The sequence below is a fragment of the Polypterus senegalus genome, chromosome 2 (assembly GCF_016835505.1).
Source record: "Polypterus senegalus isolate Bchr_013 chromosome 2, ASM1683550v1, whole genome shotgun sequence".
In the NCBI taxonomy this organism is placed as follows: domain Eukaryota; kingdom Metazoa; phylum Chordata; class Cladistia; order Polypteriformes; family Polypteridae; genus Polypterus; species Polypterus senegalus.
Window position 1 is genome coordinate 150477859 of NC_053155.1, and position 13946 is coordinate 150491804.

The following is a 13946-nucleotide window of genomic DNA, read 5'->3' on the forward strand; positions in this document are numbered from 1 at the left end:
CTTTTTATTCAGTTTTATTGAGTGTTCCTGCCAGTCTCCGCATGTTGCTGTATGCTGTTTCTTTTGTACTCTAGGACATGCAGAGGAAAAATGGTAAAGAGCAGTAACTTCGGCGCTATATGCAATAATCAGACACTCCCCATCTGCCCGTTGTTTTGTTATACTTTTACACCAACTTATAATGGTTTATTACACCTTGTTCCAAAAGGCAAAGCTTTTTCACCATTAACAGGAAGCACTACTCAGAACAAAAATGACAATAGAGAAAAAGATACTTTTCTTCCCACATTGCCGTTTTAAAATAGTACTGTTAATGATTACATACTTTCATGTATTTACACCCAGCACTACTTTTGTGTTGAGTTTCAACATTTTCTACTTTCATCTAAAACCAAGCTCACATTCAAACAAAGTCTCCAATAGGAAATGGTGCGACATTCCCAGGATTATTACATGCATTGGTAATACATCAGGAGAAAGCACTGTCCTGCAAATCTCCAAAACGACTAGCTCTATGTGGCAACTAGCAATGCAAAGGAGAGTTATACTTCCAACCATCCCTAGAAAAGCACAAGACCAGCAAGACACCTTGCAATCCATCACGGTTGCTACCATATGCTGGCCTAGACAGTTTCCACTGTACTACTTGTTTGTGTGCCAAGGGTTTCCCCTCTCTCTTTCACTTGGACCGAATGGATAATTTGCACATGAAGGATCCATAAGATACACAGGAAATTACCAATCACTACTCTCTCATACTGGTGTTTCCTTTAGAAGCAAAAGCTCCCTTGTTGGAATAAGTTCTTTCAAATTGCAGCATTTTAAGTAACCGAAAATATACAGATATGATATTAAAAGGCGATATCCCTCCCATAGTGATTACGGCAGTACAAACAAAGAATCACATGAGAGAATTATACTTAGGTTTCTTTAATGACGATATTACGCAGTATAACAGACGAAGGAAGCTTATAGCATACAACACAAGGTTGGATCTTTATGTATATAGTCTGTCATTTTTCGTCACTAAGCTGAAAGGATTTTGGGGATGGATGAAGGCAACAACATCCAGCCGTCAGCTTCAAAAGTTTTGGCAGCAGTTCAAGCCTTACATACTGGTTTCTCCAAACAAGGACAGTAAAAAACTGAAACCCCACCTCCAACAAGAATAGCACAATGCTCACACTGCAGTTTGTCTCATTCTCCAAACTGCTAGGCTAATGGTTTCTAAATGCAGCCTAGCCCGTGTGCCATACTTGGTCTGCCTGTATGGATTAATCCATAACAGTGTGCACAGAGACAGTGACATTAAACTTAATAACAAACGGATAACAACTGGCATGCAAATAAAATCGCCTGCTACTGTACTTTCTAGCATCCTTTGATATTCCAGTAGCATTTGTGCTCTTACACTACCTTTCCATTCAAGCAACACTGTTGTACATTTAAATGTTGTACTGTTGTATCTAAACACCAATGTAAGAATGACCACACCGAAATGATGCTCAAAAATCTCACACACACACACACCCTGGACTCAAATACACAGTGCACATACATATTTTCCTGTGTGAACTTAAGTATATCATAAGGCACATCTAAATAGCAAAGGAAAACTTTATATTTAGGCACAACTAAAACTCTTACAACTCAGTATATCAGAAACCATTACAGTAATAAGTGTGAAGTGGTTCTAAAGTGGTTCACTTATAACAGTCAAGATAGACAAGCTATAATACATAGTATATTTATTATAAACGAAGCAGACTATCACAAAAGCAGAGGTAATCTTACAAAACAGCCATTGACTGTTACAAGGGCCAGCAGACACAAATCAGCTAATCTGTGTGAAGCCAGCTGGCTCTGGCATCCCTGGAAGACAACCACTCATTCCCCTGCTGTGAGCAATTGAGATCCAGAGACCTGCTTTATCTCAAGGCAGAGTTCAGATCATATCCCGACAGACATTGTCAATCTAGACAACCACATAATACAGGAATTTAAGTATAGCTAATCACATCTTGCTTTACATTCAACAATGTAATTTTGAAAAAGTTGAATGTTTAGATGTAAAGAAACACCCAGAAAATATTTTGCGGCTGCCTCCGCATAGCTTATGGTGTTTTACAACAACAAATACAATATTAAACACAGCATACACAGAGCAAGTGACATGCCTGACATGGTTTACTTTGCTTGTGTCTATGTAAAAATGTTTCTTAATGAAACCAATCTATGGCACAAAAATAACTTTATATTTGCTGAAGTGAGATATGTAAATATCAATAATGGAGTAGTTTTAGAAAATTTTAGGGAATTTCTGAGTGCACTTGGAGGTGTGGGCAAAGCTGTGATAGTGAGCTACTACCTATTCTGTCTTTTAAAGAAAGCTTGAATTGCAGTGAAACCTTCAGGCAACTGTGGGTACCAAGAACGGACCATAAGAACCACTATTCTGCACAAAACTGTAAATAATCAGCCCCAAAACTATGCTTTCTTACATTAGCAATGAGGAGTTTATAATGTATTATTTTTAAAAAATATTTATATAAATATATCCAAAACACACATAGTCCATGCCATATTTACTGGTATCCCTGGTTAAACAAGAGAAAAAAAAGCTTTAAATAAAACACTATTATATAAAAAAAAAAACAAAAAAAAAAAACCTTGGGACAAGACGAGACTTTGAGAGATGAGACGCGACCTTCTCAGAGAGACACTTTCACGTCCCAGGAGACAAGAGTAGATGACAAAGTAGAACGGCAAAGAATTCAAAAACGTTGGTGCGATACACATGCAGAGCAGGTTAGATATAACAGAAGTTCGAACGGAAGTTCGAAAGTCTCCAAAAAATGATAGTAAAGATCGCATTAGTGCAAACAAACGGAAATTACTCGGTGAAATGAACAGCGAAAAGAGATCAAATATATTGTTCGGATTTAAACTAAGTTGGAGACTTGTAGATCGTCTAATTCTCGTTGTAATCAGGAAAAAAGTAGTGTTTCTTCCCGATGAAGATGCGTATCCGCGAGACTTACAAGATTTGTTGTTTGGTGAAAATGAAATCCACATACACGGTCACGCTTGGGTCACAGAGTTGCACAGATACACAGGTGATTGTAAGAGACAAACACGTTATTCAACACTTCAAACAAATAGAAGTCTCTTTCAGGAGTGAATCGAGCTCTGTGTGTAGTCAGAAGGGACAGTTCCGTTTCTCAATTAAAAGAATGTCTGTAGAACTAGTGTTGTACTGTGTTAGCCATTATGAAAGTCAAGTAAAATGACACCTTTTATTGGCTAAAAAGATTACAATATGCAAGCTATCGAGGCAACTCAGGCCCCTCCTTGCCTGAAAAAAAGTATTTGTTTTCCATTGTATCACCGTTTTAGAGGGGGTTTCGTAGAGCGAATGCGTCTCCTTGGGGTACATCCAGCATACCTCTTCACAAAGCGAGTGGCAGAGACGCAAAGTGGATGGTGCATAGCGCAGCCCATGGGGCTGGGGGTGTTTGTGGTTGGGTAATGATGAGCGAAGCAAGCAGGGGCCTCCTAGTAAAAATAAAAAAAAAAAAATTAAAAAAACCCACAACAAAGTCACAAGTGCCACAATTACTGGCACCCGTAGAAATTGTTATGAACAAAATATAAGTGAAGAATTCTTTCCCCATTTATATCAGACTTAAGTTGATCAGAGTATGTCCAAACCTTCAAACAGAAACCCATGACTGTTTTATTGGTGTATAATATAATGAGGTGGTACAGAGGCCAAATTCCCTAATTCGTTCATAAACTTGGGGGAAAAAAGAGCACACAATTCAAATAAGAGAAAGGTTTGTTGACTTTTATTAATCATGGAATAACAAAAAAGGCTACTTGCCTAAAAAATGCACATATTTATAGTTAAGGGTATAATTAAAAGTTCAAATCAACTAGAAGCATTTCTAAACTTGCCTGAAAAATGATTACAATTTATTTTGCACACAGTGAGCAGAATGGTAAGAGGTTTAAAAAGGTCAAAGAATCACTTTTGTTGACCCCAATATGCTGCTGTTTTCTGTACTTCAAGTCTCAAAAACTACCATCAGATGTCACCTCCATGCCAACAGATAATTTGTAGAAGTCAGGCCAGAATAAAGGCTTTCCTGTCATTTGACCACAAATGTAAGCACCTGTAGTTTCCTGAACACTATTGGAACGAAAAGAAAATTGAGCTTGTCAGCAACAAACATTTAAGATGGGTTTGGAGTAAAAGGAAGAATGACTACACTGAAAAGAACCTGACCTACACTACACAATGGTGGACATTCTATGATGTTGTGGGTGATATTTCTCCTCGAAAGGCCCTGGGAACCCAGTAAGGGAACACAGCAATCATTGATTTAAATCTGGCTGACACAAATGGTTAAAGCAGCACAAAATCAACATTGTGCCTTGGCTGTCTCAGTCCTCAGATCTAAACCCCATTGAAAACCTGTGTGATAAGCTGAAGAGGAGAGTGCACAGCACAGAACACAAGACCCAGGATGATCCAGAAAAAATTATGTAAAGAGTAATGGTCTCATATTCCCTGCTCTATATCCCTCTGTCTTATAAGATGTTAATATGAGAAGACTCTGTGCTGTTTTAACAGAAAAGGGAGGTTGCACCAATTACTAAATGCGGGGGTATCAATAGTTATGGAAGGGACTGTATATATCTACCGAAGGAGATAATTAAGACAAGGGGCTTGCTTTGGTCTTAACTCAAATTTGAGATTTTTGGATCCTACTATAGCAGATAATGACAAGGTGACTAAGTCTAAAGATTTTTGACACTGTAAACTACATAAAGAGAGGCAGCAGAAGTAAAAAAATGATCTGACTTGGGGAGAACGAGTAAAGGTCCCCAGCACTATGGCAAAAAAAACAAAAAAAAAAACAAAAGCATTTAATTCATGCACCAGTTTCACTTTCCACATCAACACCTGGGGCCTCATGTATAAACAGTGTGTACGCATAAAAATGTTGCTTCTGCTCGTTTCCACGCTCACATCACGATGTATAAAAAATTAAACTTGGTGTAAAGCAACGGACACTCTCACGCTAGCTCAAACCATTATGTACACATGTTTTTGGCTCAGTTTTGCAAACTGATGACACCCAGCATCAAAGCAGCGCTACTGTTCTTATGTGGTTTCCCTGACGCGGCTTTATCAAATACACTGGAATTAACTGCATATCGTTTTTAGTTTAAGGCTTCTGACTGTGATCAACCAATAATCGTGTAATGGTGCACGGAATGGACAAACTATTCCAAATACCATAGCTGCTTTAGCGTTGTTACTGTCAATGCACCACTGAAGAGTATTTGAACTCACTGTATCCGAGTGTGGAATCACAGCTGTACAGCTGCTGATTGGAAAGCTTTACGGCAAATTGTGTCAAGAGCGGGGAGAATTATCGGGACACAGCTTTTAGCACACGATGCCACAGCCATGCACACAGTGTATTTCAACTTCTCCCATTCAGCAAACGCTTCACAGCCTTTCCTGTACAGACCTCACAGTTCAGAAACAGTTTCATACTAAGAACTATAAATGCACTCAATCAGCCCATCAAGTGCTCCCAGTAGAACTGCTTGTACTTAAGTACACTTGCCTCACTGTAAACTAGCACTGCAGTTGTAATATTGTTCAACCTGAGCCACTTATGCTTTCATATTGTATATTTTTCATTATTGTATTATTATTATTGTTGTTTTACCATTTTATAGGAAAATAGGTATAGGGAAGATTTGCATATTGAATCTCATTGTATCATACAATAATAAAGGAATTCAATTCAATAGAAGAGAGCGAATTTACAGAGGACGACTGCCTTCCAAGTCGATTTAGATTTCTAAGCGGCATCTTCTTGGAGCTCTTGATATCCTTTTTTTTTTTTTAGATAAAATGCAGTAAAGTTTATTATTACATTATACAGATTAATTTTTAAACTTCATGTATACTGTTAATAATTAACCATGTGGACATGTTGGACAGCAGTAGTGATGAGCTACCCCATTCAGGGATTGTTCTTGCCAGACTCTGTGGGCTTGCTGGGACTGACTCAACCCTGAATAGATAGATGGATGGAATAATTAAACATGCAGTACGAAGATTTTTCAACTTTCCATAAACGTTTTGAAATATCAGCATTATAAGCTTACAGGTGGCTTGACATTTATTAAAGAGCTGATTGCGTGGTGCTTGGTTACTTGGAGAGAGAAAAAAAAAAAAAGGAAGGACAGGAATTGGGGGTTAGTACATTTGAAAGAGACTATAGTGCTGCAATAAATTTTCGAGAATTGTGCACAGTGCAGCAAGCATCTTGTAGGAGGGCAGGAACAATCTCTGGATGGGGTATCAGCTTGTCGCTACCACTACTCCACCGTGCCCCCAGAAACAATCTCTGGATGGGGTATCAGCTTGTCGCTACCACTGCTCCACCGTGCCCCCATGTTTAATGCATCCTTTAATTCCTATCATCATCAAAATATCAAGTATACATCTTAGTATTTAAATTGGTCAGAGAACTGCAATATTATGAATGTCATGTATTGTGTCCTGTCGGCATAGTGTGAGTACATAGAACACATAGAATACAAAGTATTTAACATGCTACTTTAATTATGATGGGATTTGGGAAACCAGAAAATTAAACATTTTAAGATGAAGTTTATAACGTTGTACTTTAATGACAAAATAAACTATGTTATTAAAGTGGCAATTGACTTTTTCCTCCCCACTGTGTCCCAGCTTTTCTTTATACCCTTATGCTTCCATATGACACTCAGATGGTGGGCTACGACTTGCCTTTTCACTGTGACTTTGATCTCAGACCACTTCTTTTTATTTTGGGCACTATGTGACTTTCTGAACGTGACCTTTCGAGTTTCTCCACCACCGGGTCACTCGATCAACTTTCTTTTGCTGTTTATACCACTGCTTAAACCAACAAATAGTACTTTTTCCTTGCCTACACTTGGAATTCACTGAAATTCTTTTCCCCATGCTTCTGCCATTGTGTTTTCACAATATGCTGAATTTAAGAGGCTACTTATATTGATTTGCATATTCAAAAGAGTCAAAATTCTGGGAGAAGTCAGGGTGGGGCAGCAGGCACATGCATACATTTCACACTGCCTGGTATTTATGTTGAGCAAGAATGTGGAAGTTGGCGTATGCATCTGAATTTTTTTTGTGGGTACACATATTTCCACTTTTGTCCGTACGCCATGTTTTAGTGTGAATTATATGCACAGCATTATACAGGAGACCCCTGATCACTATTTCTCATTGTCATCACTATTGTTCAATTCAAGGAATACTTCAGTTTCATTTCATTCTAAAACTGCCTTTTGGATTTTCATTTGCCATTGTGTTTATAGTAGGAGGTACTGCCTTACTCAAGAATATTGACAACTTACCTTAGAGTGGCAAAAACAGAAATATTCATGATTATTCAGTAGAATGATGTCATTTAATCCACTAGATAGCAGCAGAATACGGCCCAGACCGTTAGGGATAAAAATGTAAAGCAACTCATGGTTAACAGTACAAGTGTAACTTGTGATTGCATATAATTCTGCGCCTGTGCCACACTTGGTGTTATCACCAAGATTGTACCTACAGCCAATTGATTTTTTGTACAAATTGCCTCTCACTTACTTATCCCTAACAACCATGTTTAAAACATTTGAATTGCTGTAATATTTTTAACTGACAGTGTCCAAATTCTATTATTATTGCTCCTAGTACAATACTTTAGTGACCCTTCCAAAGTTGCTTTCTGCTTTGAGTCCACTGCCACCAAGTATTGAAAAATGCATGTACTTGTGTTCATTTTATGGGGCATGTTTTCACTATATCTTTACTCTTACACATGAATTGGACAAATAGATACATAAAGCTGGCTGAAAAACTGTTTGACATGGACATAGTTCGAGCATGCATATTTTGGTTAATTAATGCTGATGATGCTTCAGTATATTCGCTTAAAATGTTAAGATTTTATTTAAAACACACAGCTGTATTACACATTTTTTTCCCCATGATGTATAGAAGATTATGATGACTTAGGATGTAACTAAGTGGTACCAAGCCAGGAAACAATTGATTTGTCACAAATAGGCAATTCCTATGGATTCAACTATGTGAAGTAATCCGATTAGCAAAAACAAACTGCAAGCTACAAATCCTTAGTATATCTGATTTACTGTACATAAATGAGACTTACTGGTCAAAAGAAAAATAAATATACAGGTGTTTCGTTAAAATACTCACCAATGATGTTGGTAATTTAAAAGCATGCCTTTCTTCAAAAACTCCAGTTTTTGCTTATCTTCTTGTTTGCTGGTATCATAAACTTTTGTGCAGACAGGCTTACATTTTTCTGGCTTCATAAAATTGAACTAAGGAGGAGTTAAAAGAATGTTATAAAATGTCAAAAATGTAAATAGCCATCACAATTACACAACAATGAAAGCATATTAGAGATAATTTGAGAAAAAATATATCATAAAACATGTTCAAAGAGTCAGAAGCTAATTTCAAAAATGAGAGAAAGCAATCAACTTGTTTAACCAGTCCTGGGATAGTCACTGGGCAACCATGAAACAAAAGTTTCTTAAATTGCATGGACATGTAAAAAGTAATAATCCATTTATTTCTTGTACCAGATTAGACTTTACAACAGACATTTGACAACATTTTTAGAAACAGTCCACTGCATTTTTTTTTTCCCCCCCAAACGATCATATCACACTAAAGACATTCCACTGGGCACCTCTTGGACATAAATCATATGATAATTAAGCCACATGCTAGGTTTTTCAAAAGGTGGTAGCTGCAATGCATTTGTGGAAAAACAGTTCCTGGAATTTACGGGACTGTGTGGAGTAACAGAGATACAGTGAGAAATGTCAAGATACATCAAAGAGTAGACATATGTTATTATTGAGGACGGTTTCATAATTTAGGATATAGTTGAAGAACTGACTGAAACATTCTTAAACAAATGAACTGGCCCATCCGTCATTACAAAATCCAGAAAAAATTACAGATCAACCAACAGTTTACAAAATACCATATTAAAATTAGATTACTATTGTGCAAATAATCGGCATCCCCATAAAATAAACAAATGCAAAAAAAAGAAAAAGAAAAAAAACAACATTTAGGAACAAAAAAACACTGGCACTTGAACATTTGTTCAACAACAACAACTGCAATTTTAAACATTAGTAAATGCTCTAAATGCTAAAACACAGCATATATAAGCATGATACATCCAAGACTGCCTTCTGATACGTAACAATGAAAATAATTGCCCATTTTCTCATGCTCCCAAGCCTTAAAATCCAGTTGCACATTACCGGACTAGTTGCAGAGGATTTCAAACTTAACAAGTGCATTTGCCAATCTCTCTCTAGAGTATGCCAAATCACAACTTTAAACTCACTTGGCATAAAAAATTAAAATACTGTGCAGTCTATTCAGCACAGCACCTCATTTCCAAAGTATTGCGACTCTACCCTTTTTTCTGACAGTTTATAGCACAAGATTTGCCAGGTAAGATATTATGAAGGGTTTCTAGGATCATCCACAAACTCTGCCATCTACTTATTTTTTCTAATCTGTTGTGGTATGCAAAACATCAGACAGACAAGCCTCTCTTCTGTTTGTGAAGTCCAAAACACCTGCATTCCCTATTTCTCATAGCTGCATTATATGCATTGTATTTCCGGCTTTCAACTTTTGCACACACGGATCCTGCCACTAAAACTTAACACAAAAATCAAAACTGTTTTTATTTTTTCAGGGAGTCACACACTCCTTGGACTAACATACTGGGAATGTCACACAAAACAATTGGAGGTAAATAACTTTCTCCAAATCACAAAATACTCAAAGGCGGCTGTGACTAAAAATCTCTAGAAAAAAGTTGTTATGCGACGGAGCCTTAAATGAGTATTTAGAAATGGTCAACTAGGATAGCTGCTACACGTGACTGCCTGATAAATAGAGGCAGTGCCCAGGTTACGTACGAGATAGGGACTGTAGGTTTGTACTTAAGTTGAATTCGTATTTAAGCAGGAACAGGTACATAAAATTTAATAAATGCTATTGTTGACTGACTGTAACCAAGTGCTCTGCCAATGAATGATGGAGTTGCACCTCTCTCTGACCTTTTTATTATTTCTACTTTATTTTCAATGGTGATGGTTTTTCTCTTTACTGTATTAACCAGCACTTGCATCAGATTTGTGTTTCAGAGACATTGTTGAAGGGTGAAGACAAAAGATTAAGATGAGCTTTTCTGCACAGCACTGTACATGCTATCACAGCAGGAAGGCTCTAGTCGTCAACATGTCTGATGTACTGACAAGAGACAACTTCCTGCTATGTACGTAACAGTACAAGCAGGTTTGCCATTGAGAATAAATGGGGGCATTGACGGGCAGTTTATCACCAGCCCACCTCACAGTCACCTCCACTACAGTATGTTGCCTGCAGTGTCTGCCCACCGAGAACGAACACGGTGCAGCCAAAGTCGGGTAGTGAATCGCCCCATTCAATAGGCAGCCATCCGATGCACACTACAAGGCTACTCCCCCGCCGCCCCACTCACCCTCAATGGCCTCCATTCGGCCACAACCGGGTCACCGCTTGCAGCAGTACCAGCCGCCCACCGTGAACGAATGGAGCAGCTGTGTTTGGCGAGCGGGCAGTGAAACCGATTGCCGCTGGGAGCCGCCCATGGGACACTACCATGTGTAAGCAGCGAAATTGCCACCTCCAGCCTCCATCCAACCACCGCTTGCAGCATTACCAGCCGCCCACCAAGAACGAACAGGGCAGCCATGTGTGGTGGGCGGGCAGTGAAACTGCTTGCCGCCCGGAGCCGCCCAAGGGACACTAAACTGCGTAGGCACTAAAATCGCCCCCCCCTCCAGCCACCACTTGCAGCACCCCCAGGCCGAAGATGATGAAATCGCTGTTACTGAGGCGCATGCGTCACAGCTGCGGCCCGTTTACAAGTCATAGGTCGGATGTCCGTAACCTGGGGACTACCTGTATAGGATTTGAAAATAGAAGCTTTAACCACTATTTTAATAAAACAAAGTAGGGACCTTGCATCCATAAAAGTTAAATATTCTTAATAAATTTAGCCTACTATTAAAAATAGCAACAGATGCAGATTTGGAAAACCAATATTGTACAGCAGAGGTGGAAACCCATCAAATTCAAGCAGTTTATGCAATAAGGGGTGAATACAGGAATAGCCTCAAATAATCTACAATGGGTACATAAAGCCTAACAGATTTATCAAAAGGCACAGGATATAAAAAAAAACCTTTAAAAATAATACAATACAGCATGATGGAGCAACACAGAATTAATCTGCAATCTAGAATAACTAAAGGTTTGCATTTTGTGGTCTCCTTTTTACATTTAAACTGACATTCAGTTTTTTGGGGGTAATTTCTACTGTGTTAACTTGCTTTGATTTTTTTTTTTTAAATCGAGTGGGCCCATTACCTTTCAATACAGTATTTCTCACACTGCTCTAAGTGAACAAGATCGTATTGATGGGCAACTTCAGTTATTGGGGAATCTACTGTACATAAAGTCATGGGCATTACAGGAGCATTAACCCATTTGAAAATTAGGGGAACATCATGTCACTGCTATCTTGAAGTTTCATGTACTGGTAGCGCCAGAGGGGCAAGGTGAGCCACACCAGACTGACTGGATATAAAGACAGGTGTAAAGCATTTAAGACTGTTGCAGTTTTAGTCTGGGCAGGTATTGTGCATTAGGGAATCCATTCCCGGACAGGTTTATCCATTCCTAGGAATTCGGGAACCCTGCATGTTGTGCTATATATGCGAACTTGGCCGTTCCCGGTTTCCCGGGAATTATAGCAGTTTCATTCCTGGGAATGCAGGAATGAAAAATGTCCGGGAATCCCGGTAAACGGGAATGGATTCCCTAGTGTGCATGGGTTGTTTAAGTTCCCTTTTCATGATTGACGGTTAATATTTTTATTATGTACAGTGGGTACGGAAAGTATTCAGACCCCCTTCAATTTTTCACTTTGTTATATTGCAGCCATGTGCTAAAATAAAATTAATTAAATTAATTTTTTCCCTCATTAATGTACACACAGCACCCCATATTGACAGACAAAAAAAAGAATTTTTGAAATTGTTGCAGATTAAAAAAGAAAAACTGAAATATCACATGGTCCTAAGTATTCAGACCCTTTGCTCAGTATTTAGTAGAAGCACCCTTTTGAAGTAATACAGCCATGAGTCTTCTTGGGAAAGATGCAACAAGTTTTTCCCACCTGGATTTGGGGATCCTCTGCCATTCCTCCTTGCAGATCCTCTCCAGTTCTGTCAGGTTGGATGGTAAACGTTGGTGGACAGCCATTTTAGGTCTCTCCAGAGATGCTCAATTGGGTTTAAGTCAGGGCTCTGGCTGGGCCATTCAGGAACAGTCACAGAGTTGTGAAGCGACTCCTTCGTTATTTTAGCTGTGTGCTTAGGGTCATTGTCTTGTTGGAAGGTAAACCTTCGGCCCAGTCTGAGGTCCTTAGCACTCTGGAGAAGGTTTTTGTCCAGGATATCCCTGTACTTGGCCGCATTCATTTTTCCCTTGAGTGCAACCAGTCGTCCTGTCCCTGCAGCTGAAAAACACCCCCACAGCATGATGCTGCCACCGCCATGCTTCACTGTGGGGACTGTATTGGACAAGTGATGAGCAGTGCCTGGTTGTCTCCACACAGAACTTTTTGGCCTTAATTCTAAGCGGTATACCTAGCCATTCGATTCAAACTTAAGCTGTGCTGCCTCAACATATATAGTAAATTCTATCTAACGTCTTGTATTTTTGTATAGCCTATATTTCTACTGTGGAATGACTGCTCATCTCTACTCTCAGTAAACTTAGACAGGCCAGAATTATAGGACTTCAGTCGTTTTAGCTCAGACCCAGTAATTCTTTATGTCTTGACACAAGAATTTTGTATACTTTTTGAGAGCTCTTCATTAAAGAGCTTAAAGGATTTGTGCTCTGTCAATTTCTGTTCTCTCTTTACATTTGTTATCTAACTAAAAAAGATCAAGGGGTATATGAACATATCTGTAGCAGCAATGGACCCATTTCCAGTTTATATCCTTCCTCTATTCCCTTAACCACCTTGTCGTTAACCCCAAAAATATAATGATCTGCTTTATATTTTCAAGCCTGAATAATGCTTGGAACAATATTCTGCTTCCATCTAGTAGATGAAATAAAACTGTACTTCCAAAAAACTCATGAATACTTCTATGCATTTTCCCACTATAAAATAAATCAATATTCATGAGTGGGGCAGAGCCTCGAACGAAATTAAAAATGGCAAACAAGGGCAGTTTTAAAATGAACTGAATCAGAACCATTGCTCGAATTGAGCGGTAGGGATCACAATGCGAATTGGTGAAGAGATGTTGACACAGAAAGTGAAACTTGTGCATAATGCAGCACCATATGGCAAAACTACCATAATATACCCAGCATTGTCAAAAGAAACTTCAGTGTGGTGCAACAGTAGCTGTTGTGATGGACGTTCGACACACCCAGGTCGCTAGATGGTGTCTTCCCTGCAGCATGGAGGTGCCACAGATTCCTGCGGGGTACAACAGGAGATGGAGTTCGGATTCACAGCCCTGCTGGGTGCAATCGTGGGACACTGAAGGAAGACGAGATTTTTATTTTACCTGTAGCCCAGAAGTACTCCCAAGTCATGGGGACGGAAGAACAGAAGTACTTCCGAGATGAAGAAAAAAATAAGTCTTCATCTGACCCGGAAGTGCTAATGAATCACATGGATAGAAGGACAGGAGCAATTCCAGGTCAAGGACTATGGGAAACC

General features: G+C 38.9%; 1 protein-coding gene across 1 annotated transcript in view; it reads right to left on the bottom strand.

Moving 5' to 3' along the window:
* tm9sf2 (transmembrane 9 superfamily member 2) overlaps positions 1–13946 on the bottom strand; it is a 132032-nt gene that overhangs the window by 37610 nt on the left and 80476 nt on the right. Inside the window, exon 4 of the mRNA XM_039744815.1 lies at positions 8309–8436. Within this exon, the coding sequence (XP_039600749.1) occupies positions 8309–8436 (128 nt within the window). The remainder of the gene's footprint in view (positions 1–8308; positions 8437–13946) is intronic.